At 49.2% G+C, this 27,070-nt stretch overlaps 1 protein-coding gene across 3 annotated transcripts in view; it reads right to left on the bottom strand.

The window, feature by feature from the left end:
• Cacna1c (calcium voltage-gated channel subunit alpha1 C) overlaps positions 1-27,070 on the bottom strand; it is a 608,098-nt gene that overhangs the window by 17,882 nt on the left and 563,146 nt on the right. For 2 of the 3 annotated variants that reach the window (XM_032905806.1, XM_032905804.1), the window contains exons 30-38: positions 23,430-23,513; positions 15,405-15,437; positions 12,516-12,644; positions 10,527-10,592; positions 9,375-9,466; positions 5,795-5,960; positions 5,132-5,259; positions 4,518-4,614; positions 2,503-2,605 (exon numbers count right to left, since the gene is read on the bottom strand). In XM_032905806.1, the coding sequence (XP_032761697.1) occupies positions 2,503-2,605; positions 4,518-4,614; positions 5,132-5,259; positions 5,795-5,960; positions 9,375-9,466; positions 10,527-10,592; positions 12,516-12,644; positions 15,405-15,437; positions 23,430-23,513 (898 nt within the window). Of the gene's footprint in view, positions 1-2,502; positions 2,606-4,517; positions 4,615-5,131; positions 5,260-5,794; positions 5,961-9,374; positions 9,467-10,526; positions 10,593-12,515; positions 12,645-15,404; positions 15,438-22,737; positions 22,822-23,429; positions 23,514-27,070 lie in introns of all 3 variants that reach the window. The other variant, XM_032905803.1, reaches the window with a different exon arrangement.

The following is a 27,070-nucleotide window of genomic DNA, read 5'->3' as shown; positions in this document are numbered from 1 at the left end:
ATGACTCGTTAGGCGGACCACACACCCAAAGTGATTGGTGCCATTAGACCAGGAGGGAAAGGCCAGAGGCACACAGGCGAGTCACACCTCACACTGTGAAGAGAGCAGCAGAGACTGAGGGGTGGAGCCAGGTACTTGAGACCACCTGAAGCCAGAGGAGTGGAGCTCATTTCTCCCCGAGGCTCCAGAAAGAACCAGCCTGATGACACCTCACTTTGGCAAGTGCCTGCTCTCTTAAATTGTGAGAAGAACCATGTTTGAGATCATTTGGTCAGACCTAAGGAACAGATAGATCATTCTCCCAAGGATCCGCCACATCTTTTAGATTTTCATTTGTTTCCATAACAACCCACGTAACCATGGAGCTTCACCAATTGTTATTTCAGAGTGTATGTGTCTATGTTTATTGTTCTGTTACCAGTGCTGGAGTCTGAACCTTGGGTCTTATGCGGGCTAGCCATCATTCCACCACTGAACTTCACTCCAAGCCCTAATTTAAATACCTTTAAATATCTTCTCCTTCAGCACTCCAATAAAAAAAAAATCTTGTTCATCTTGATACTTGGCTTGGGATAAAGGTTCTGGTTCTCAGGGTCCATGTTAAGGTCTTTCTAATTACTTCCACTTAGAAATGCCTTAAGGGGGAGTGAAGACTGACATTCTTAGCCTTACAAGTGTTGGTGTTTCCTCCCCTTTCTTCTCTGAGCATGGCGTTGGCTCTTACTTATGCAACAAGTTCATAGAAGGCCTGTTTGGATGAAGCTCAGCCTTGAGTGCTGGGTGGGGTATTATATGGCCTTGGTGGCTATTCCCAAGAGCCTTTATGTTTAAGTGGGTTTTTTTTAAACCTTTAATTAACTATGTGCCCCACTGGCTGGCTTCTCTCCTCAGAACTCCCACCTCCTAGCAGTGGTTGTCCGTGATTGAGAATCTGACAGCCCCTCAGCGTGGCCCTCAGGTACTGGCATCGGTTCACTGAGGCCTGGTTTGCCTATGCAGTGCATTGCTAAGTCTTGGCCTCTATGCACAAACGCTTTCTATTCCTTCCTGGGGCCAAAACCTACATTATTAGCTTACGTCCCTTCCAGCAACCATTCTGTCTTTTCTCCCTGAAAAAGGAGACCCTTTCCTCGGAACTGAAAGGAAATAATATTCGCTGTGGAAAATTTGGAAAGATCAGTTCTGATCCACCCTCTGACATGTGGGTACATACTGCTCAGTGATAATCAATATTAATGTATCAGCAGGCATCCTTCCAGTTCTATCTGTTACACACGCACATGCATTAAGTGTGCACTGAATTCTCTCATCGGCAACACGCCTATCTATACATACCTCAGACTGAAGTTTTGCACTAACCACTGACATCATTTTTTGTTTTTGGTTTCTTTTTAGTTTACCAGGAGAATTTGACCCACTTTTAGTGTTGAAAGTTTGGTCCATTATCCTGACCTGTGTCTTGCAGGATTGGTTCTTGGTTCCCTCATGTCTGTTACTCTGTGGAGGAGCACAACTAAGGAGGGCGTCTCCCTGGGTGGCCTAGGGAAATAAATGCCAATGCTACCAATCTCTCATTATTTTACAATATGGAAACTGAAGTGAGGCAGGAAGTAGTTACACACATGCTGTGCCCAGTTGTGTGTGATGCCCAGTGCCTTTCTGCTGCACTGAGGACACTGGCTGGAAGCCTGGGCCTTTCAGGTTACAACCGTGACGTCAAACTCTAGTTCAGCCATGAGGTGTCTGTGCAGCTAGCTGTAAACGCAGGTTCCCAGGCTCCCCCTCAGACAAGGGGGTTCACAGGCTCAGATGCTGCCCAGAGGCAGGAACCCTTTGAGCAGCTCATGGCCTTTGAGCACACTCTTAAGAGGCACTTAAGTTGGGTGTCTTGGGGAGCAGCAGCATCTTTTGGGGGTGTGTCCACGCAGGCTATCCTAGAGCAGTTGGGAGTACTTACCAGTGGGATGCCTTCACCATGGCTGCTGTTAACCTACAGGGCAAACTACAAGGGCCCTGGGTTCTAAGCAGCCTGAGGGGGTAGTCTGAGTAGTGCCACACATGTGGCATCGTGACCCTTAGCAATTGCATGCAGGGACTTCTATTTACCACAGTCACTGCTTGTCATGGTCACCTTCCCAACCTCGGTCCTTTTAATTTGGAGAGTTGAGCATTTGGGAGACACGCCTACTGCAAATGCAAGTCTACCATCAGGGGGGGTGGTCCTGCTCTGCGTAACGCCTCTTCCTCATTTTGCACTAGACCCTCAGTCTTCAGAAGGTGACTGGGGGCAGTTTCTAGGGTTTGATGGAAAAGAAAAGTTCACACTACATAAGCTGTGGCAAGGGGCGATTGGGAATGAAGGAAAAACGTAAGCGTGCCACAGCTCTCAGAGTCAGAGTGCAGGCTGTCAGTGTCATTCTGCACTGATACTGTGCCAGCAAGGGCATCTTTCGGGTGGGGATCCTAGGCATCCTCCTGCCAGGGGTCCACAAGAGCTGTTACCTTCTGTTTTGATCCTCAGGGCTGTCCTGACAAGGGCAAACAGTGTAGCATTGAACATGACCGTCCCATCACTGTTCAGAGGCATGTTCATGGACACCAGGCGCTGAAGGAGAAAGAAGGCAGAGTCAGCGACAGCAGCAGGCCGTTCTCAAAGGCTTTGTACAACCACGGGGCAGGAAGGTTGGGAGGTTCCTAGAAACTTGGATACCCGCTGCTGGGAGCGGGAGAGGTATGCGTGGGCCCACCAAGCGTTTCCAAAGCTCTTCCAGGGAGGAACTGGGCTTTGTGGTTAAACACTCTTGTACCTCCACATGCCTTAGACCCTTGTATCTTCAAAGGGTTCTTTCCTGCTCGGTGCTCAGACCTACAGATCCAGTTGTCCTATCTACTAGCAGCAAGAACAGCCGTGGGCCAGGCATTTTCTAGTCACTGCTTCCCGTGAAGTGGGAATATGAGAAGGCACTGCATTTAGACACAATTACCTCTACCTCAAACCTCATCTCAAGTTCATTCGCTCAAACAAGATTATGTTGCTCTCCACCCCAAAACATGCTCCCTTGGTGAGCCAACAGCACACACAGGGGTCATCAGGAGAAAGAGCAGACTGCCCACTGTGAATGGCAGCGATGTCACTTTTACATCACATGGGATCTTCCTGTGGATATTTGGCTAAGGGTTTTATTCCCCCCTCCCCCCAATAAACACATCATTTTGAGTCTCTTAGATACCAAGTTAGCAAGTTTCAGTCCCAGCTCTCAGATCTCAGGCCCATCTGGAGGTCGTGACCTCCACACTTCAGTTCCCTCCAGGCTGCTTGATCTTACATTTGATTTGTACTTCCTACAGATTGAATCCTAAATGTCACCCAAAGGCCATGTCATGAAGGCTCAGTTCCCAGTCTTGGCACTCTTGGGAAGTGGTGGAACCTTCAGGAGGTGGGGTCGAGTGGGAAGAAGTCATTGGAAGCCATACCCTCGAGGAGAGTATTAGGATCTAAGGTCTCTTTCTCCCTCTCTGCTCCTGAGGTAAAGAGGCCCTTTGTCGAGTGGGTCTCATTAAAAACTCCAACCATAATGTCCTAGCAGCTGCCACAGACCCAAATCATAGGCCTGAGTGACTGCAGACCAAGGCCTACAAAACTGAACCAAAAGAAACTTTTTTTTAATGGCTCCTGTTTCTCATATGTCCTAGATCCTTGGAAACTTCCTGAAGTTATTATGGAATAGAGCGTGGATACTGGTTAGGAAAATAGGACTACCTCAGAGCATAAGCTTGTGTTCTATGCTTCCTCAGCTCTGTTATCCACGAATGGATTATCCAGGGAGATCAGTCACTCTGCTATCACTCTGCTATTTGTGTTCCTCCCTGTCTACAGCTTGGCTCTCTGCTGTTTTCCTCAGCTCTTTCTGAGCTCATCAGTATTCTCACTGAAAACACAGAGTCGGAGGACAGGGGTGGGGTTTGCGGGGAGGAATGGTAATCAAATGAGGGGACAGCACTTAGCAGTTACTGGGTCATGTGGTGGGATCTGGAGCAGATTTAAGGGTATTTACTCTCAAGTTCAATCAGAGGCTGTGTTTATCAGAGCCTGGTGTTTGTCCCAACTGGATCATAGACTCACTTAGAACTTAAAAAAAAGCCAGCAGATCCTCGTCTGGGTAAAGTTTGCATTTTAGTGAGGTGATAGTATACTTGTGGCCTCTCTAATGGTTCTCTGATTTCAGGTAAAAATTCCTAACCCATTACCCTAGGTCACCTCCGTGGTGCAGCCTGATAGGCTGAATCAAACCTTTCCTCGGATAGGATATCTATTTCCCTCAGACAAGACATTCACCACAACCGTTGTTCTTTTTCAGCCTTGGGAATGTACATCTGGAAGGCCCTTAAAGTAGAATCTTGTTCACATTGTTTTCTTTAATTTCCTAAAGTATCTTTATTCCCTTGATAATCACAAAGGCAAACAGGTAGCTAGCCTCCCATACTTGTCCCTTCCTTCAGGGACAATCATTTCTTACTTTGCAGGCCACACGGTGAGGACACAACTTCCCAAAACCCAGTGGGGGCTGAATTCGACGGAGGAGGGTCACCACATCCAAGTGTTTGATCCGACCCCTAGAGAAGGAAGGACGGAAGGAACATCGGTCAGAAGGCCAGCATGCAGGGCCAGAGGCAGGGGTACTCCCCCAGGGCTGCCTGCAGGCCCTGACAGGACAGAGACACTTGGTGGCACATGTTACAGTTCCTCACAGATGTCCGTTAGCACAGTACTCCCGGTAGAATGGACATTCGTGATGCAATTAAATCTCAGTATGCTTTGTTGCTCAATCAACTAACCATTTGGCTAGAAGGGATTTAGAGAAGGCCCGTCAACAGTTATGGGCAAGTAAGAGCTTCCATAAACCAGAATGACCCAATGTAAGTTCTAGTTTCTTTTGACACTAGAGTCTTTTATTCTTCCATTCAACTGATATGTTCCTCAGCTCAGTGAATGGCACTTGGCCTCATCTTGCTGGCTTTCTGATTAGCTCAGTTGGCATACCCAGTGAGGACCCCTCTTGGATCTTTTCTACAGGCCATTCAACTCCCCTCCCCCAGCCGTTAGGAGCCATGGTTCCCTCAAGAGACTTACTTGGCTTCAGGGTCATACTCGGCCCAGATTCTCTTGAATTCATCCAGGTGATGGGGACCAAGGATAGACCAATCCCTAGTCAGGTAGTCAAAGTTGTCCATGATAACAGCTACAAAGAGGTTGATGATCTGCAGGAAACAGTTAGCACACTGAGGTGCTTGTCAAGACTCTTACGAATTTGCTGCCTAAGCCCACGTGACCAGCTAGTGTCCACGAAGTCAGAAGACAATCTTCCCAAGTGTCAGCACTAGGCTGGCACTTAGAATGCCAACTGCTAGAATTTGCGTTCCCCGGACATGAACTCCACACTGTTCCCTTGGGCATTGCGAAGGACGGACCCTTCATGTAGACAGAACAGCTCCTTTCTACCAGGGAGCCAGAGACAGAAGGGGGCTCTGTCTGGTCATCTTTCCCTTACTCCTGAGCAAGGCACCAGCGACATACAAGTTCCTGCTGGGCTTCCACACAGCTTTGTCTTGTACGACAGTGCTACCATAGCAGGAGTCTCGCTGAGCTGCTCTGGGCCGTGACTTCTGGTTCTTTTCAGAGGTGAGACATGTCTACTAATTCAGTCTTCCCACCTCGTTTGCTGGGATTGCCCTGACCCGACGCGGCCCTGCCACCGTCCCCAGTTCTGTGTTGTCGAGTCCCACTTCAGCTTACCAGGAAGGCACAGAGCATGTAGAAGCTGATGAAGTAGAAGACGGCGAAGCTGCTGCCACAGGGCGTCTCCCCTTCCGTGCTGTTGCTGGGCTCCGACTCTGGGGCACACTTCTTGCCCGGCATACAGGCGAGCATGATATCCTGCCAGGCCTCCCCAGTGGCGCACCTACAGAGAGGGGTGAGAGAGTCCAGCCTCAGCTGACCACTCCCACCCATGCAGGCCAGGCTCCCTCCGCCTCACCTTCTAGGAGGAATTACTAAAGGGAACTGGACAGCTGGCACCCCCTGAACGCTGATCACGTTCATTAACTGTGGAAACACGAGGTGTTATTGTGAATGTTTCAAACGTTAGACACACGGTTAAGTTTCTGAAAGCTTGGTCTTTTTATTTTTTTTTTATTTTTTTTTTCGGAGCTGGGGACCAAACCCAGGGCCTTGCTCTTGCTAGGCAAGCGCTCTACCACTGAGCTAAATTCCCAACCCCAAAGCTTGGTCTTTTATCTGTATGCCATTTTTTAGATGCGGCTATGTCAGCATAGATGTAGTTTATTTTCATTGCTACCCAGGAGTACTCCATGAACACATTAAAAATCTACCCTTGTGGGGTTGGGGATTTGGCTCAGTGGTAGAGCGCTTGCCTAGCAAGCGCAAGGCCCTGGGTTCGGTCCCCAGCTCCGAAAAAGAAATAAGAAAAAAAAAATCTACCCTTGTTATGGGAGTGGGCTTCTCAGAAAGGTTATTTCTGCTGTCACAGTTGACACTACAGTAGGCACGTAGGTGTGTGTCTTGGGTGTCTGCTTAGGAATGAACTACCAAGTGGAGGTGCTTCCTGTCTTCGCTTTGACCAGGTGGCACTTGTCCGGTTCAGAGCAGTGTCGTTCGTCAGTGCCACTGCTGACACATGAGCTCTTGGTGCTAGTGAGTTCTAAAGGACGCTCCTCAGGTGACGGTGTGGAACGATATTTCACTGCTATTTAAATCTGGCTTTTCTAGGCCACTCTGCTCTACATGAGGCCCTGTCTTGAAAGAAATAAAAGAAACACGTTTTTTAAAAAAAGTTGTCTTTAAAATGATTATCAGGTTGAGAGGTTTGGTTTTTGCTTCTTCCTCACTGCATGTTCGTGCTTTTGCTCGTTAGAGTGATGGGTTATGCTCATTCAAAGGGTCGTTGGTATTTTCACAATCATCCCTTTGTTAGTTACATGAACTAAAAGTGTCTCACTCCAGTACCTGGCTTGTCTCTAGCTTTATTTATTTCACTTGTAATACATTCAAATCACACACACACACACACACACACACACACACACACACACACACACACACACACACACACACGCTCTGTGCTCACAAGACGGTTTTACCCACTGTGCCATCATCCCAGTCCATCTTTTTTTTTTTTTTTTCCGGAGCTGAGGACCGAACCCAGGGCCTTGTGCTTGCAAGCACTATACCATTGAGCTAAGTCTCTAACCCCCAGTCCATCTTTCTTACATTAACACTGGATAGAAAACTAAACAAAATATTGACTAGAAAAAGTGAGAGCACACTCTCTTGTCTAGTGTATTTACTAACTGGTTAGCTCACTGATCCTTACCCACTCTTTGTAAAGCCGATTTGCTTGAGTTTTCTATATTTGCCTTTGTCCTTTGTCGTCAGGCGACAGTGCCCCACACCTTAGTGTTTATAACTCCTTGCTTCTAATTTTAGACATCAGTACTCGTTCATCTTCTGGGCTGAGTGGGGAGGTCCCTGCCTCTCTCTATTACTGAGTTTGCATGACTAGGGATGATTTATTTCTCCGTCACAGATGAAAGCGTAGCATCGTGGGCCTTGCAAAAGGCTGTGGTTTTGACAACCTTTTCAGTATCTATTGTAGCTGATGCTACTCATCTATTGAGAGCATTTTAGTGTTAAAATTAGCACTGATCTGCACCTTGCAGGGAAAGCTGCTCCTTCTGATAAGCCGGAACAAAATGGCTCTACTTAGTCTGATTTATGTGATTGGTGGCAGTCCAGAAATCTATGCTAAAGGAAAAACATTTCAAATAATTTGTTCTCTAAATTATGTAGTTTCTTGATTTATCAGTGCTTTTCTGGTTAATTTTTTTTTTCTTAAAACAGGCCTATCAAGACCAATTTATTGCTGCCCGAATATTCTTGGATGCGCGGTCTTACCCTGGAGCAAAGCTTTTCTTCTTAATAAAATTTGTGTAATTCATATTTTCCTAGATAAAAGTATGTACTACAGCCCGATGCGGTGAAACACGCTTTTAATCTCAGGGCTCTGGAGACAGAGGCAGAGGCAGGGGGATCTCTGTGCACCTGAGGCTGGTGTTGCTGAGCATGGCAGAGCTTCCTCAGAATGCAAGTCCCGGAGGATCAGTTCAATTAGTGGCTAGGACCCCCCTGTTCCCTGTCCTGTTCCTTGACACTGAGGCTGGAGATGCTTCTGGCTGCTGCCTCAACCTCCCCAGCCTCAAACTGTCTGAAAGTGTGCTAGTCTCAAGTCTCATCCTGTGGGATCTGAACCCCATCTACCTTCTTCCATTCAGAAGTCCCTCAGCATCTCTGGTTCACCTGAGCCCTCTCTCAACATTCTCTTTTCCATTCTCAGCAGCATTTGAAAAGACACTTGCGGCCATTAGGAACTTTAGAAAAGACGGAGAGATCAGCCTGGTGGCCAGTCTGAGGTCTGCGACCTGTTTCCTGCATTTGAGTGTGGCCTAAGCTTGCCCTTGTGAAATGTCAGCTCGAACTACATAGCTTTGTGTTCTGAGGTCATGTGATCTGGGAGGCGGTGCGCCAGGCTGATAGTTTAGGACACCCATCATTTTGATAACTGTATTTTGAGCAGCAATAAACTTGGCTGTGGGGCCAGGTTCTAAGGAGATGGTTGGGGGTGGCATCACGTGGCAGCCTTTTCCCCATATACTCTGGAAACGGGCCTCAAGGACCTGGTAAGCATTTCTGTTGGAGAGAAGAGAAATTGTTTCCCTCCCCAGCCTGGGACTAGATGGAGTCTTAGAGTGCGACACCACGTGAAGTAGGGAGGAGAGAAGGAGATGGAAGCAAATGAGTAGATCATGGCGAGCCAAGAGAGAAAGATGGCGGCGGTATGAGAGATGGACTCAGGGCAGTGTAAGAAAGCCACCTTCTTCGCCACACCCGTGGTGGCACATTTCCAAAAGCACGGTGTCCATAGGATGGTTATGCAAACAGATTATCAGAGAAGGTGGCTACGGTGTTCAAGGTCAGCGTGCTGAGGCTTGCCTGTGGCCAGGTAAGATGCCAAGCCTCAGGGCTCTTGGTGTTTATCGTTGGCTCCCTAATGGCTGGGGCAGAGGACTCCCAGAAGATGTGTGTGGTACCTTGTGGCTGCACATGGAAAGTTGGTGTAAATGGTAATGAGACCTCCTGGCCAGGAGGGAAGACGCTGTCCTTTTCCTGATCTCTTGGTTCTCCCAGGAATGGGCTACCATTCCTGTTAAGTGTGCCTGTGTGTACCTATGCCATCAAAGACTCACCTGATAGGTGTGTGTGTGTGTGTGTGTGTGTACCTACATCATCCGAGACCCACCTGAAGAGCAGTAGCACAGCCTGAGGGAACGTCTGGAAGTTGTTGTTCCGATTGATCTCTGTGGTGTCATTCAGGGCAATCTTCCCAAATACCTGAAGGAAGAGGAATTGAGGGACCAGAGAAGGACAGCACGCACACCTCCAGCTGCTGGCTAAGAGCCTGTCTGGTCCCAGTTACTCTGGGTGGGACTAGCTGGCCAATCTGTCTCCAATGTGACCTAGCACACAAACACCTGCTGTCCCACGATCCCTAGACCCCGGCTACAGCACGGACAACTTTAGGAGGGAATGTGCCCTCAGCTGTCACTTGGGAAAGGTCCCTCAGCCCAGGGAAAGCTGGGGCTACGGGTGGTAAATGTATGCTGAGGTCAGGATACTCAGTGTCAGACCAGGGTCCACTGCCTTCTAGCCTTTGCATCTCCAGGTACTAAGTGCACAGTTGACTCTTGGATTTTGCAGTGGTATGGAACAGTGGGCCAGAGCTTGGACAAGATTGGTTCATTGCTCACATCAGAGGCCTGTTAGTGTTTTTCCCTGCTCTGTGATATCAAGGTAGCTCTTTTTGTCTTTTAAAGCACAAACGTCCTCCAGCCCTGCCCCTAGGAACTTTTAGAGGTTTTATATAGAGATCTGCTAAGGGAAGATCCTGGCTATGTTACAAGCATGGCTGTGGAGGTGTTGCCTTACAGAACCTGGAAAACCTGGGAAGACTCAGCTGGAGTCCTGAAGGGGTTGGGGAACTCTGGCTGAGGAAACAGAGAAAGTGCAGCAGGATCCTGGGGAGGGGACTCCTGAAAAGGACTGCATGCTTGATAAACAGTGCCTTCTCTTCTCTCCCCACCTCAAATCATGCACATCAGATGTGGACCAAGCAGAGGACTTCCTACTGTCTCTCAGATGGGGCCGTTCTTCTTGAAGCCCACTGGTCAATTCATGAGTATTTCCCCATTGCAGAGCCCAAGCCTGGTTCTACAAGATGGGGGGATCCCTGCACTGTCCTTGGCCATGGCCTATAGCACATTCTGCTGGGGGAAGTTCTGGCTCTTTGGACACTGAGTGACAGGCAGGAACAAAAGTGAGGAGAGAGGGAGGAAAGGAGAAGGCTATGGTCCTGGGGGCTGAAAGGGAACCAAGGAGGCGGAGTTTCTCTTACCTGCATCCCAATCACTGCATAGATAAAGAACAGCATCACGATCAAAAGGGCCACATAGGGCAGGGCCTAGAAGGAAGCAAAGAGGGGCTATGAGACCCAGCAGCGCAGGCCAGCAGGATCCTTTCCCAGAAAGCATTGCATTCCCAGGTCCACGGCAGTCAGCTGCTGTTTGGCTAAGAAGGACTGAGCATCAAGGAGAGAACCTGAGAGATGGGCCCTGGCTTTCCAGTTCAGGAGTCTGTCTATCTTTGTGTGTGTGTGTGTGTGTGTGTGTGTGTGTGTGTGTGTGTGTGTGTGTGTCCGCCTGTCCGTCCATTCATCCATCTGTCTGTCCATCTGTCCATCTGTCCATCCATCCATCCATCCATCCCTCCATCCATCCATCCATCCATCCATCCATCCATCCATCCATCTTCTGGGAATGAAGCTGAGGGACTCTACCACTGAGCCCTGGTCCCAGTCCACAGTGTTTTAGTTTTAAAAGCAGGCTCCAGAGTAACGGAGGCAGCCCTGTACTGTTTATTGAGAGCAATCAAGGGGCAGCCCTCCTCAGACTCCAGCTAGATATTTGCACAAGGAAGGAGGGGGTGATGGAAGTTACGCAACAGGATGACCGTAGTCACCAGGGAGAAGTGGAGAGGAGGCAGCTTACATCCCATCTTTGTCCAATTACTTCCCCAGAAACGAGCCGTCAGCACTACTGCCGTGAAAGCATCTAATGAGGAGAAATGCATCTTGTTTCCCCCACGTTCTAGCTCTGGAGCTTGGACATTTTCCTTAGCGTCTCGGACCCGTTTCCTGATCTGAATATGAGAAATGGTGACGCTGACTTAGCAGGGGGTGTGGTGTTTAAATGGTTTGAGGCTTGTGAAACGAAATAGCCTACACGTGACTTAGTTCGACATATTTGAGTCGCTCAGTATACCCCTTAGACAGAGCCATGGCCACTGCAGAGAAGGAGGCTCTGTGGCTTGTGGGATCCTGGGATCCTGGCTTTGTGGCTTAGGGATTATGTTGCCCGTGAACCACTAGATGGCACTGAGAGATCACAAAAATTTTTTAGTGTAAGGTGGGTTTCCCTGATCAAGTTCCATTCTTCAAGGTCACCCCAGATATAAGGAAATGTTGGGGTGTTTCAGGGACCTCTATCAGAATCGGTCTCCTGTCTTGATTCCATTAGGGCTGAGGTTTCAAATCCTTAGAAACCCCCTTTCACCTTGACCTTGGGGTCTTGTTGGATGGGGAGCCCCAGGTTAGGGGTCAAGGGGCAGCTAGGCTGGACTTCGAGATCATCCATTGGAGTGCTATGGATGGCACTGTCCTCAGAGCTAAGAGTTTGGAAGGGGAAACAAACAGGGCAGGCAAGGAACCACAAGACACCCGGAGTCTTCTGGGTACAATCACAACCTTGAGCCTGTCTGGATGGGGACAGACTCCAGGTCCTGGTTCAGCTTGGGGTGTCCAGGGGACACAAAGGTTCTGTGTCTGTGGCGGTTTAAGAGTGGATGTGTGCTATCTGGGAAGCACAGTTGGTTATTTCTACAATCCTTTCCCAGGAGACCAAATGCCCTTAACAGCATCACTTCTCACAGGCTTTACACTCACAAAGCACTCCTCAGAACTGGCCATACAATCCCCCTTTTCCTGTAAGTTCTGTGGACTGTAAGTTCCGTGGACTGTAAGTTCCGTGGACTGTAAGTTCCGTGGACTGTGTTGAGCCCTGGATTTGGGCATCTCAGGTTTACTCTCAGCCCCTCTCTCTTCCAAACAAGGGAAGCCAGGGGCTATCACACATCACTCACGCCGCCATTTAGTACAGAGGGACAGCCAGCCCTGGGCCCTGTATACTGGGCTGGGGCTGTTTCGTTCCTGGTCTGCCCCTGTCGGGGAGCCTCAGGGAACGTGACATCGGGGTGTTGGGTAGCTCTCCTTCCTGGGAGCAGCGAGGCTGTCTCACTCCAAGCTTTACAAAGTGGAGGGCATGGTTACCTGGAAGGACTTGATGAAGGTCCACAGCAGGGTCCGGATGCCTTCCCCTCGGCTCAGCAGCTTCACCAGGCGCATGACCCGGAAGAGGCGGAAGAAGGTGATGGAGATGCGGGAGTTCTCCTCTGCACTCTAGAACCCGTTGGCAATAGGGGGTGCAGTTAACACAGCAAGAAGGCAGGGCAGGAAGGGATCCTCTGAGAAACAGCCATTGGTTGAGAGGAGGCAGGCCAGGGTGGGGTCAGCTGCACTAGACTCTTCCCTTAGGCCTCAACTCTCTGTTTGTGAGGTGGGAGGCCATCATCCCATCCCTAAGGCCTATGCTAAGTCACAGCTCTGAGTCCATGACTTTGTTTTTCCTAGCCTCCCCTTTCCCATAATTCTAAGTTCTTCGGATATTACAAGCTTTGGACTCTGAGCTCAGAGCTGCTGCCCCAGAGGCTCCTGCGGTCCTGTGTTAGGAGAAAGCAACCCTGAAGCTCTTATCTTCTCAGTTCTGCCTTGGGGGTGGAACTTGGCTCTATCGGGAGGCTAGACGTGGTGACTCTGGGCTGGTGGTGATGGGTGGTGGCTGCTGGGAAACAGCGGTAGTGGGCTGCGGTATTATAAGTGGAGGGCCACAGTCCCAGACCTCATTACAGCCTCTGGAGTTGCTGCCCTTTCATAGCCTCTGACCTTCCCTAGAGATCCATCGTCTGGGAGGACAGACGATGCCGGCAGGACAAGGCAGGAAAGGGACCTGGGACTGAGTCCCAGAAAAGGCTGATCCTGGCAGTGACTACTGTGGAGTGCCACCCGGGGTAACCGCTGCATGGTCATGGACAGAGAACAAGAGACAGAGGCAGCACGGAGGTAGGGGGAGCTGAGGAGGGGTTAGAATTTCTGGACTGCTCGGAATCTATGGACAAAGGTTCCTAACTGGCATCTCAGTCTGAAGGACCTTGCGGGGACAGACACAGGCCTAGTCAGGTCTCTGGGGGCACAAGTGTCATTGTTCCCATGCTGAGAACAAGAACTGATTTCACCCTAGACCCCCGCCCCCCTGCTCATGTGGGCAACTGGCTGTGTTCCAAAGCTCTGAGAGCTGAGGGAGCCCCCATGCCTTGCCTGAAGCTAGTGCAGCCTACCCAGCCCTGCTGGTAGCAGCACCGGGAGAGAAAGGACCCTAGAATTTCCTGTTATGGCTCCCATCCCAGGCACCCCTTGAAGGAGGGGGTCTTAAGAGTTTTGCTCTCCCGTCCTGTCCCGTCTCTTTAACTTGTCCTCTTGCTATACTTGACAGTGTTTCTAGACCAGGCCCTCCCGCACAGCACTGTGTCTATCTGTACCCTGGGATCTTCTTTAGTGCCAAAGCCTGAGGCTCCACAAGCCCTTTCAGTTCCTCTTCTATGGCCTTCTGGTCCACCCCTGAGGTCTGGATGATTTCATCACCAATCTATGTGGAGGGGGTATGTGTAATCAACTTTAAGAATATGCAAGGGCCAATAGGCTGGAGTGATGGCATATTCAACCTCCATGTTGATTATCCCTGCCCTCGAAGGAGGCAGGATAGTTTGGGGCAGATTTTCCAAATCAGCTCCACACTTCTTACTGGGAGGGTTCTGAAGAAACCAAGCCAGAGGGCTCTGGTTTTCAGATTCTCCAGATAGGACAAGGTCAGAACATTTCTTATATTTTAAAATTGGAGTCACCTCAATTGCCACTAAGACTCTAGCCCTGCCAGGCAGTGGACAGATTCACAGCTGTTGGGAACCCCTAAGACCCAGCCATGTGGGCTGCTGGTCCTACCCAGAAAAGCTTGGGCTCCCTTAACCATTGCATCTGGTTGGCTCCTCTAAGTTCTATTTTCTGTCCTTAGAAGGCGGCTTGTTCCTCAGAGCAGCATACAGGGGAGCTCAGAGCTTTTACTCTCTGTCAGTTCTACCATGTTCAAGAAAGGGAAAAAAATACCCACCCACAAGAAAACAAAAACCAAGCTTAAGTGAGGACTCCAGCCATGGGTGCAAAGTCTTTGTAAAGCTGATGCTATTGGAACACCTAGGTGTGACGAGTTATTAAAAACAAACCCCAAAATTTCCTAGGCAGCTTTTTGGCCAAGGTGGGCCACTATGGGGACCAGCACTACATCTCGCAATCTAGCTGCCATGGGTTTGGGGAATCACCAGCCTGGTTTGAAAGCTGTGATGGAGCTCTTAGGGGAAGCCATTCCAAGGAGACTTCAAGGTCGAGTGCTGAGGCACGGTTACCACTCGGCCATAAGAAATGGACATCCTTCTATCAGTGGTGGTTCAGATGGGTCGCTTCCCACTTTACAGAAAAATGACTCTAGTGCATAGGTAGTGAGAACTTAGAAAGACCTAAGACTAAGGCTCAGGGAGACAGCAGAGAGACCAGAGGGCCAAGCCTGTGCCATAGCAAATCCCAGCGTGTGCTTCTCACAGCTTTCCATATGAAGCTCAGGGTAGGCTGGTCATTATAGAACCACCCAGAACTGCCTCTCCTTCTAGCCGGACCCCACACCTGCTTCTTTCTTCTCCCTGGAGCCCTAGTCACAGTTCTCAAAAGCGCCCTTCACGAATTCCTACGTTGGATGAAACATGTGGTCCTCGGGATGTCTAACAGGAAAGATCCTGGGTCCAGTTCTCTCCCAGTGGACCACGGTGACTCGCCACCCAAAGGAAGCTTGGGGAAGTAGAGGAATACCACTGTACACACACCCTTGCACAGCTCATGTGAGCACAGGCAGGTAAGGCACACAATGGACATGGTGGCCACATGCAATGGGAGCTGGGCTGGGTTCCCAGGGCTCTGGAAATCGGGGTGGATAAGACGTGGGTGACTAGAGGTGGGGGGCACAGAAGCTGGAAATGTGGTCTGGAGGGTTGTTCTTACCATAGAGGGAGAGCATTGGGTATGTTCAGCTGGCTTTAAAGAAAGGCAGACAGAGATAAGCTGTAATGAGTCTCCAACGAAGAGCCTGGTATTCTAGGTCTTGGCTAACAGAGGAACAACACAGTGGTAGGACAGGGCATAAGGAAACAGGTGAAAGAAATATACGAGCGTGGGCCTGGCAGGGTGAGGAACTCCAATGAGAACATGGGCTGGGTGTCACTGGGCCACACGGCCAACAAGGACCCACAAGATTCTCCTGTTCTATTCAGCAGCCACCTCTGGCTGTGCATGGAACAACTCGGCCCCAATCCAGAGGAGGAAGTAAGGTCTTCCAGATTTGTGAAGGGAGCTCAAGTTTTGTTTATTTATTTTTGTTCTCAGTTAGCCTGTTTTAGGCTAACCTTTTAGTACTCCCACTTTCTACCCTTCGGCCTGCTCTACGAAGCACTGGCTGAAGGACAAACCCTGGTTTATGTGTGCCCACTGTCACACACACACAGCTAAGCAAGGGGACTTTATAGTGACAGCTCCTTGGGTTGGAGAAGGATGAATTCCAATTACATCTAAGAGACAAATCTAAGGAGGCAGTCAGTCCTCTCCAGAAAGATCAGGTTCAGGCTGGACATGGCCTTGCCTAGAACTCAATTCAGAGATGGAGACCCTTGGCCATCGACATGAAAGGATGCTGAACTTCGTTTTAGTTTCCAAGGCCTTGTACACAATTTAGGACAATGTCAATAGTGCCCAAAGAAGTTGGTTTCCTGGGCTAGATGGCTGAGCTTGCTTGGTGGCAGTAGTTCACGGGAGCACAAGGCTCCTCTTGTCCCCTTTCCCTGTAATTTTCCTGGGCTGATACTCCAACACTGGGCTCTGGTATACAGCAACCCTGACTGATCTCACCCTTTGTTGTGGTTGCCTAGGTCCGTGCCTTCTGCTTTGGGATGTTGCCCCTGCGTTCATTTTTAAGATACACACAAGGAAACACATAATGGGATTTTTGAAGGAAAGAACTGTTCATAGATACTCTTCTTGTAGTCTGAAAATACTTATTGGTAACATATTTCTTGACTAACAAACTACTTTTTTCCCATAGCGAGTTGGTTTTGATTGTTTAGGGGATGGTAGAGAGAGTGAGGAAGGGGGCAGAAGGGCCTTCTCTTGACACAATAGCACAGTCTATGTCAGTGCTGTTCAGATTGCCAGCTGCCGGGCTAGGCTGCATGTCTGGGGGGGATGGGTCAGTAGGATATAGTTACTGGGTGGATAGAGAACACAGAAACAGATGAACACACACACACACACACACACACACACACACACACACACACACTCACATGCATAGCACATTTCTCGTCCAAGCACCCAAGCCCCTCTTCCACTGGCATGAGTCAGCTATCATGATGGTCAAGCCTATGTCTCTGAGTGCAATTTTTGGTCACCCACCACCCCTCCAACCCCTGGCTGGTTCAGGGCTTTTGCCTATGGATTGATAGATAAAGGGTTATGTGCTTCTGAGGATTCAGCAGTGGAGTGGGAGAGCCACGCAGAGGCCATCTGCTCAGTAGACATGCCAGGGTTCTGCAGTGCGGCTGTTCTGAATTGTTGCTTTGCTCCTAGGAACATCCTAATGTCCTCCCATCTACCCATCACTTGGGTAAGCCCTTAAAGGACTTCCGGTGAACCAGAAGATCTCATCTTAAATAAGAGGGGGGCAATTCAGAAAATTCATCAGCCAGCTGGTCCCACTAAACTAGCCTGTAGCCATCACAGAGAAATAAAGTAGTTTATTTTTCAACCACTCAAACACCTTCACTCACCATGGTTATCTTTCCTCCTGATGCTTCCTTTGTTAGCCTTTTGTTGCCCGGATTAAGATATCATCTACTTAAGTTGTATTTTACTTCAAAATTTAGGCTTAGGTCTGATTACCTCTCTGGTATTTTCTTCTTTTACTATTATGCCCTAGCTTGATAGTCCTTAGGTCATGTCTTTGAAGCAGGGCACAAGATGGGGGTTCTCTGAGACCTGTGTCTTAGGCTCCCCAGCCCAGGTAATGACAACTTCGCAAAGAAAGCCGAGAAAGTCTGGGGTAACTTATTCTTGAGCCTTAAAGCCATATGACACAGAAAGCTTTGCTTGGCTGGAGTAGCCTTTCCTTAGCATCCCCTACACACTGTGCTTACATGGTCTCAGAAGCACCATTCACAGCAGAGTCAGGATGTAATCACTGAGTGAGTTCTGTGTGGGAAGGAGCCTAGGCAGGCCAGATGGTGTCCCCTAGACAACCTCATGTCATCACCCTGGTCTTTAGTTCCTTCCTAGCTGCAAGAGAAAACACTTTGGTGTGCTATATAGGTGGACTGGAGCCATTTGACATTGGATGTCCACAATGCCCCAAGCTAAACAGTTTAAGCCTATGGTCATGTCTGTCTTGTTTGCTATTTTGTGCGTTCCTCATCTCTGTGGGGGTCCGTAACAGGCAGCAAGCTCCATGCCTAGGCTGTTTGCCAATGCAGGCAGGAACTGGAGCCAGAGAAAGATCCAACAGGCTTCATTATAGGAAGGCAGTAAGGAACAGTTGGTAACTGGAAGTCATGATTGTGGGCTTGTGGTGGAAAGATACTGTTGGGGAAAGACAGCCCCAGAGATGGCAGTGACGGAGACCTGGAGTCCTTTCCTGAAGCTGACACCAGTCCTCTTGCCAGTTCGGCAGCCCTGTATCTTTCTCTTGTTCTCTCTCCCTGTTTCTTGCCTCTGTTGACTGGGCCAGTGGATGTGGTGTGCATTCCATCTCCATGCCTGTTCTCTCTGGAGTCTCTCTCCTGCTACTGCCTCTGTGAGGTCCCTATACAACGCTTTGTGTGAGCATCCCAAGGGTAGCGAGCGTCCCTTGGCTGAGCATCAGCACGGGAGGTTGGTAAGCAGTGCTGTGTAGGTCAGCTGCAGGAAGGCACCAGTTGAGGGCCTGTGAGTAGTAGAACTCACTAATCCCTACTTTCAGTGATGTTATGCTGACACCATCTCAGTGCATGGCTGTTGCTCTGTGGGCCTGCAAGAGTTGACTGACAGGAATGGCTTGAATCATAGGTGTGTCATCAGTTAGCTGTAAGACTCTGGACAGGCTGCTCGCCTTGCCTAGGCCTAGATTTCACATGTGCAGGGGGGGCCTTGGTCTTGATTCAATCACATGAGTCATGGAGTTCTCTTGAAGACTGAAAAAGTCAAGAACTAGGTCTCCCGTTGTTCCTATTTCTTCTTCCTCCTAACCAGCCAAGGTCACAGCAACTGCCATAGATTCTGAGTTTATTTTCATGCTCTGGTCTATTCTGTGACCTGACACCTTGCATCTAGCCATTCTTCCATGTTTCTTCCACTAAGTTTGCCTAGAAGTCCCCAAGGGTTGCTGGTTCTATCCCAGTGCTTACAGCTCTTCCTAGAATGGTCTCTCTTGTCCCTGTCTCTGTCCAATCCTCAGATGAGCCACATGGGTGCCCAGGTGGACATGAGCACAGTGTGGACCTGTCAGTCCTAGAAATGGGGCAGGGAACTCTTACCTCACCATACTGGATCACAAAGGCCAGGGGCTGCAAGATACTCTCAGCCCTCTCCATTCACTCCTACCACACTCAAACACACTGAGGCCCAGGGACCTGGACTAACTACCCTAACTACCCTAAGACACCTCATGTCATCATCCTGGGGCTGGAAACAACCATGGCTTCATAATGTACAATTTGAAAACGGCTCTCTGCACCTATAACGTAGGAAATAATGTCTTCTAGAACTTTCTATCATTCAATATCCTTTAAGAGGCACAATGAAAAAGCTCAGAAAGGCTACTGGTCACATCCTCAAACTGATTCCCATTTGGGATATCAGGGAGCACTCTGGGTGGATGCTACCAGAACTTTCCACAAACAACCATGGACCACTTCTAGAAGGTTTGATTCCACTCCAGGGCTGGAGAAGAAGCAAGGCTCTATCAAAGTGGAACAACACCACACTTTGACTCTACAGAGCTCACGTCGGAAGAACAGGGTAGGTTTAGACAAGATGAAGTGCTAGGGAGAGGGGCAGAGACCTGGGTTTGAGGCATCCTTACAAGGTAGAGCGGAGGCTTGAAGGGGCACTTGGAAACAGCCCGCAGCTGTTAGAAGGAGCCCATTCTGAATCTTCAGAGTTCGAAATTTAAGATAAAAAGGAATCTAAATCCAAAGTTGCTCCGAATATAAAAGTCCCACCTGTCTATGCCAAGTGCCCCTGACCAGTACTCTTTGAACATTCTTGTCTTTATTCTCTGTACCCACTGCTTTCTTGCTAGAATACAAACCCATGAATACTGGGTTCTTTTTATACCAGGTGGCTAAAGAAGTGTCTACCCATAGAAGGACTGTGAACATACAGAGATGAGTGTGTGCTGACCCCAGAATTGATGAAAAGTACATTTCCTGGGCAGGGGGGGCTTGCAAGGAAGAAAGAGAGGAAGGAAGGAAGAAGGAAGGAAGGAAGGAAGGAAGGAAGGAAGGAAGGAAGGAAGGAAGGAAGGAAAGAAGGAAGGAAGGGTGAATACCAGATTCAGTGAAAGGGTGACAGCCATGTCCCGGAGGAACATGAGGGGATGGCTTACAGGTGAAAAGCCATCGTGGGTAGCTTCTGAGTAGAACGTGGGTCTGGGAATCTGTGTTTATGATGATAGTATGTGTATAGAGAAGTCTGGGAAGGCCTGGAGCAGGAGCTAGGGATGTGGAATTTCCTTGATTTTCCCATGGGCTCCTAAGAAAAACCTGGCACTGGGCTTGCAGCAGGTCACCTAAAGGCAGAGAAATGTGAGCCAGGCATTCCTTCTTACCTTGCGGCTGTCCTACTGGCTGCTGGCCCAGTGCACATCTTTACGGTAACACTTGTGGTCACAGGCCAGTCACGCTCTGGTCCTGTGGCTGTTGATGACCTGTACTTTCTCTGATGGGCTGCACCTGCTAGTTACCTCCATGAGTCTAATTAACGGCATCTGGGCAAAGCTATCCTTGGTGCGTGTAGGTTCTAAGTTATGGGCACGCCAAGGAGATGGTCTAGTAAGATCAGGCTTTGGGAGGATGTGGTTTTCCTAGATGCTGTATGTTTTACTCCATAGATCTTTACAGTTGACATAAGGCTTTTGAAGAGTTGCTGTTATGTGAGCACACACATATACCCACATCTTCATTCTTACATAGGGAACAAGTCTATTTGCTTTGCCTTTTAAAATTGAAAACGGAAATAGAGATGTCAAGGCAGGATGAGAGCTATGGGATTTGCCAGTAAAAGAACCCCAGAGGAGCTCCTGGGGTGCACTGGGTCTTCTACCATCATGGGAAGCAGCCAGCTGTCCTTCCCCATGCTTTCCTCTACTGCTTAGCTTTGCACCGACTTCTGCATATATCTGCACTACTGTCTGCATACAGATGGCAGAGCCCGTGGCTTGTCTTTCTTTTTGCTGTTTTCCCTGCAGGACTCTCAGGGCAGCACAGTGCATGGCATCTGTGCTAAGCACAGAGTCTAGCCTTTGAGTTCTGAGACTTAAATAACAACTGGAGTGTCACTTAGGGGTCACACGGACTGCAAGCTAGGTGTGTACTCAGGGAGGAGGTTAGCAGCAGTTGTGAAAGACTGATTTTGTTATTATTTATCTGAGAATTTCCAGGAAGGAGACAAGCCTAAAGGTTTACATGTATGCATCTAAGCGTGGGAGTGTACAAATGCCCATATACACATAGCTGCACACTTTGGGTGCTCTGTTTGGAGAGCACATCTTTGAAGGATGTTGTGAGGATGGGAAACCAATAGCAGGAGAGGTGGTGTCTTGAGATGATCGAGGTTAGGAAAGGCTTGGGTCCCAGCTAAACACACACACACACACACACACACACACACACACACACACACACACACACACACACACACACACACACACAGAGAGAGAGAGAGAGAGAGAGAGAGAGAGAGAGAGAGAGAGAGAGAGAGCCAAGGTCTCAGAGACAGAGGGGCAGTTGAGGCTGGAGCTATGGGAGAGGCAACGGGCATCGGCAAGGGGGCGAAGAAAGGACTGCATGAAAAACATGAAGTCGTCCTTCCTGAGTCCCGTGGCTACACAGAGGACCAAACCAGTGAGAGAATATGTCCATTCAATCTTGGGAGTGGGCCAGGCTGCATGTAGGGGGTGGGGATGTATGAAGGACAGCGGGGGGATTCCAAACATCTAAGATCAAATTACAGAATCAGGTGCTCTGCGCTCTTATTCAATGGTTCTATCCATCAAAGGTTTGTGCAAACATCATCGACTCTCTTACTTAATGGAAAAATAATGACGAAAAGTAAACGAGACATGTTAAGGAATAACTGCAAGAGGACTTGCTTATAGAGAAAGAGAGGGTGCTTAAACATGCCAGGTAACAAGAAGACATGTGCAGGGACTGTATAGAAGGAGGCAGCTCTGGGGAGGAGAGGGCAACAGGACTATGACTGTGGGTTCTGCCTGAGGCCCGAGAGCCAGGGGCAGGTTATGAAGGAGAAGAGGAGGAGGAGCAGATGGACGCACAGTTCACGCTCTATGGTGAGCTCACAGGGGCATGAGGCTTACACGGATCCTGTGTCCATAGCAATGGGAAGAGAAAACCTGCCCAAAGAGCGTTCAGTAAATCACCAGGCTCTTTATTGTTTCCAGAAAAGGGAGGACAAGCAAATCTCAAACGTGACCAGTACTTTCTCCCTCAAAGTGTCGAGCGTGGGCTGATGGCATTCGGTCAATGCAGACAGAGTCTGTCCAATGTGAAGACAATCTGCTAGTTCTTGGGAGAGGGAAGGTCATGGCTGACAGTGCAGGCATGTTCACAGCCTCAACTCTGGGTGTTCTGCGTTATGAGGGTGGGCAATCAAGAGGAGGCAAGGTGGTGTCTGGAGACGAGTGTGGGGTAAAGAAAGGCTTGGGTCGCAGCTCCAGTGCTTGCCCAGAACTTGTAAAGGACCCTTCCTTTTTCTCCCTCCATAACTCACATAGCTGCACCCTCCTATACGGTGTGAGTCATGCCAGGCTGAGAGAAAAATAGATGCAGCAACCAACATTGAAAAGGAAGTCTTAGTGCGTTCCAAAGATTAACCAAATAACTTAAAAACGGAATCTCCAAACAAAGCAAAGAAAACAAAACAAATATGAGCCAATTTAAACAAAGTAAAACATGAAATAGAAACAAGGAGGTGGGCACAGGAGATAAGATGAAAGACAAAAAATAAAGCAGGGGGGAACAGATGGATGTTAGAGCAGGCGGGGTTGGCCGGGTCACAGACGCCATGTACTTACGTGTACCTCGGTGATTGCTATATCAACAATGCTACCCACAACAATCAAGGCGTCAAATGTATTCCATGCATAACAGAAATAGTGCTGCATGGGGCAGAAAAGCCAGGAAAGAGAGAAGGAGACAAACCAACAAAAGAGGAGAAAACAAAAACACAGGGAGGAGGAAAAATGAAAAAAAAAAAAACAACAAAAAACAAAAAACAAAAAAGAGGCATGAAAGAAAGGAGAGAAGAGAAAAAAAATGAGAGAAGAAAAAGGTTACGCGGTGCATTAGATAATCTTACCACTCTACATGCTGGCGGCTCAAACCTGGGTAACCTGGTTTCCTCAGGATGGGGAGGCCTGGCAAAAGCTAGGTTAGTTCCGAGGTGGGTGGGCGACAGCCACCCGGAAGGCAGCCAGGGCTGGCCCAACCCGTGTGCAGCCTGTTCCCTCCGCTCAGCTCTGCGCCCTTGGGCCCGGCGTAGCCAGGACACGTGGGAAAAAAAGGAGAATAGATTTCTGCTTTTTTTCCCCCTCTCACAAGACGACGGCAGGTTCAATAAAAAGCATGACTGGAGGTGGGTAAAATCAGAAATTAAAACAAAAACATAAAAAAGAGGTAAACAGAGAGAGAGAGAGAGAGGAAGGAGTGGTGGAGGCAGGAGAGGTGGAAGGACCAGAGTCCCTGGGGAGGGCAGAGCGATACTCACATTAGTTTCACTGAGAATGACATCAATTATGCTCCCAATGACGATGAGGAAGTCAAAAACATTCCAGGGATCACTAAAGTAACCCTACATGAGGGAGGGGCAGGCAGGACGGGGATTAAAAAGGAATATTAGACAGACAAGAACAGAGCAACATCACCATTAGAATCACTGTTCTGGCACCTGAGTGTTGCTGTTGGGAGTTTCAAACACCAGCATCCGCCAGGAGCCTGGTTGGGTTAGGAGCGGCAGGGAGGTATTCAGCTCGGTCCTCCTGCCCTGCCTTTCATGGGTCACATGGTCCACATCCTCTCCGCCTCCTCCACAGAGGATCCTTCCACTTCCTCAGGGCAGAGGAAGCCATGGGTACAGGGAGTGAGTAAGACACAGTGGCTGGACTACACTGATGGTGTCATCTTCTATAGTCGAGTATACAGTATATCATGTATCATATACACTATATTGCACATAGCATGTAGTCTATTGTATATCATATATGACCTCCACTTTCGGTTCTGTCTACTAGAAGGACCTATCAGAAGGGAGAGCAGTCATCTTGTGGTTGATAAGTCTGGACTCAGAGCTCAAGGTCACCAAAGGACCAAGTGGCTGAAGCAGTGTCCACAGCAAGATGGACTCTGTGTAGGTGGACTCAGGTTTAGCCTCTTTCCTGCACGGGTCATGCTCATACTCCTCAGGGCAAGTTTGGCTTTTCTGATGGGACGGAAGTGTCTCCTGGTCTAGGAAGCCTCTCCAGACAGTACCCTCAGGGGGGGTCCCATAAGTACCACCCCAGGCTCCTTGGTATAAACTCTCAGTAGGATGAGAATGCTGCCCAAAGTGATGGGAGCTGCCAAGGACTTCCATGGGTACAGGCTGGGGGAGGCGGGATTGGTTGATGGGTGGGTTACTGCTTTTTTAGGAAGGAGCCTGGAGCCCTGGAGAGGAGTCCAGCATGGTGGGGAAAACCAGGGTCCCAACTTTATTACTGTTGCCCGCCTGGGTTTTTCATTGACTTTCCACTTACTTGGAAGAGGAAACAGATGAGAAACCACGGAAAGCTTTTTGAAGCACACGGACAACTGTGTGACCGGATGTCCAGAATGCTCAGAGGGCTGGGGACTGCTGGGTAAGCAGCCTCTTTACAAAGAGCAAGTGGCATTCTCAAGGAGTCTTGGTACTTGCCTCTGTAGGGAGGGGAGTGCCAGCTTAAAGGGCCTTGTCTCAGAGCATAGCGTCTCGGTCCCCTTGGTGGAATGGAGAGGACCTAGGACTAAGGAGACCCACTCTTCTTTTCACAATGACATTTGCCTCCTTTGTTTTCCAGAGGGAGTTCTCCAAGGGGCTTGCTCAGCACGGCTCTCCGAGATGGGTGTCTGGAGCTTGGCAAGAGGCTCTGGAAGGAGGAAGGTGCTCAAGGAGCGCCTCAGCTCTTTGCTCCCAAAGGTCGACAGCTCTCTTTGGCACTCTTTATTCATAAGTGCTGAGCCTACACTCCCATCCTCCTGCTTTATCCAGATTCCTCAGTTGTCTGGCTTCCCAGCCGTCTCCTTCTAGAGTAAACTACAAGACAGGCTGTCCTAGGGCTATTATTCTTAGACGAGGAGGTCAGGTCACAAGGAAAGGGGACTCTAAGTTCCCAAGCGTTTCTGCCCAAAGAAAACCTACGTTGCTTTGGGCAGCCTGACTGGGGCTGAGTCTGTCCAGGTTAAAGGTCAGAGGAGGGTCATGGACTTCTCTCTTCCAATTAAGTCACATGCTCTAAGCAGGAAATAGTCAGTGCACTCCTGGGTTCTTACACACTACTCAGGGTAGAAAGGAACATGAATCTGGGAGAGGGCGGCTAGGGGTGAATCTCCCCAGTGAGCCCTACATATGTGTACGCTTTAAAACTGGATCTTGGAAGAATGCTGGGGACTATCTATAAATGTGAGTCATTTGTCTGCGAATAGAGATACTTCAGAAGGAAAACGGAAGAGAGGTCAAAGAAGAGAAGGGAGAGAAAGAGGACCAAAAGTAAAACCGTAGGATGTTCAGCTCCAACCTAGGAAACGTGGCAAACAAATGTTATTGGGGTACAGAACAGGAGGAGAGAGAGGGCAGGAGTCTCTGCTCAAACAAGGAAGAGGAGATGGGATCTTTCCATCCACCAAAGACCTGCAACAGACGAGTAAATTTGCCATGGTCTGCAATACCTCTGAACAGGGAGAGAGAAGGAGGGAGGCAGAAGAGTGGCCTCCATGGTGAAAAGCATGTATACACACACAGTTAATTTGCTAGTACATAGCAGGGGAAGGGGCTGAGATTTAAAGGGACCGTCAACCCCCAGCTGTGCGCTTCTGTTTTCCCTTTCTCTTGGATTGACTTTTTTATGCGCAGAGAGAAAGAAATGACCCTCAGCTGTCACACACCCCCTCCCCCTGCCATAGCTTCACAGACTGGCTAGGCCTCTTGGGATTAATCCCACCTCCTGGTTGCCTGTCCCAGGCTGTGCTGTTGGAGCTTTTGGTAGACTTCTGTGTCCTCTAACCTTGTGGAAATCACTGGGTGTTGAAACCGAGTTCCCTTGTTGCCAAAGGCTCTGGTGGACACCCAGTCCTGGCAACAACACGCACAGCTGGAATGCAGAGTGGTCAGAGCAGTGCTGAGGGTAGAGCGTCCCTTTAAGAGGCAGCTTTTCACCCTGACCTATACACCCACATTCCCATCCCTTTATCCCTTGGCCCATTGGTCCTTTCAGCTGGGCCTTGAGGATGGCTGCAGATCCAGCTTCAAGGTCTCAATTCCTTTTGTTGCCTTCTTCTTCTTCCCACTATTTCAAGAACCATCATCTCCCACTCGCCCCATACCCGTTCCAGAAACAAAGCCCACACGCAACAATTTCCCACCAATTTGGTAATCACTAGGTTGTCCAAGGGAGGCACCTGGCCAAGTCCTTATATGAGGGGGCTGGAAGAATATTTCCTCTACATGCTCTGGTGTGTAAGAGTTAAGTGTTTTCTTTTGTACGCACACAGATGCATGTCTCCCACCCTTTGTTTTCCCATGAGCATTTGGGGCTCGGGAGTAGAACAGAGAGGATAGTGGGGGACACTGACCCCCCCTTTTTTATCAGTTTAACTAGGATCAGCTTATACTTCACCAATCTTTCCTCAGGTAAGTGGGCTCCCCCAGTTGCAACATCAGGGCTAGAGACATTGTGCTGGGTCATTTAGAAGTGGCAAACCAAACCTCTGACTTCCCAGCTCCTCAGAGCCAGTGAAGAGAGAGAGACATGCAGAAGAGGCGGTGTGTATAGAGCTAGAAGCCTTCTCTTGCCGCTCACAACACCCTACCTGCTGAGGGGCCTCCCCTTTCAAATTACCAGGCTCTTGGCATGAGATCAGAATATGGGGCTCTTCTTTCTGGTTTAGCTGGGGAAAGTTGGGCATGGTCCCCACTGCCAAAGTCTGATCATTGCTTTTTTTTCATCTTTATTAACTTGGGTATTTCTTATTTACTTTTCGATTGTTGTTCCCTTTCCAGGTTTCCGGGCCAACATCCCCCTCACCCCTCCTCCTCCCCTTCTCTATGGGTGTTCTCCTCCCCATCCTCCCCCCAACAATCACGTTCACTGGGAAAGTCTTGGCAGGGTCAAGGGCTTC

Source organism: Rattus rattus, chromosome 6, assembly GCF_011064425.1.
Source record: "Rattus rattus isolate New Zealand chromosome 6, Rrattus_CSIRO_v1, whole genome shotgun sequence".
Classification (NCBI taxonomy): domain Eukaryota; kingdom Metazoa; phylum Chordata; class Mammalia; order Rodentia; family Muridae; genus Rattus; species Rattus rattus.
The sequence above is the reverse complement of the archived record's forward strand: the minus strand, read 5'-3'. Positions and strand labels throughout refer to the sequence as shown.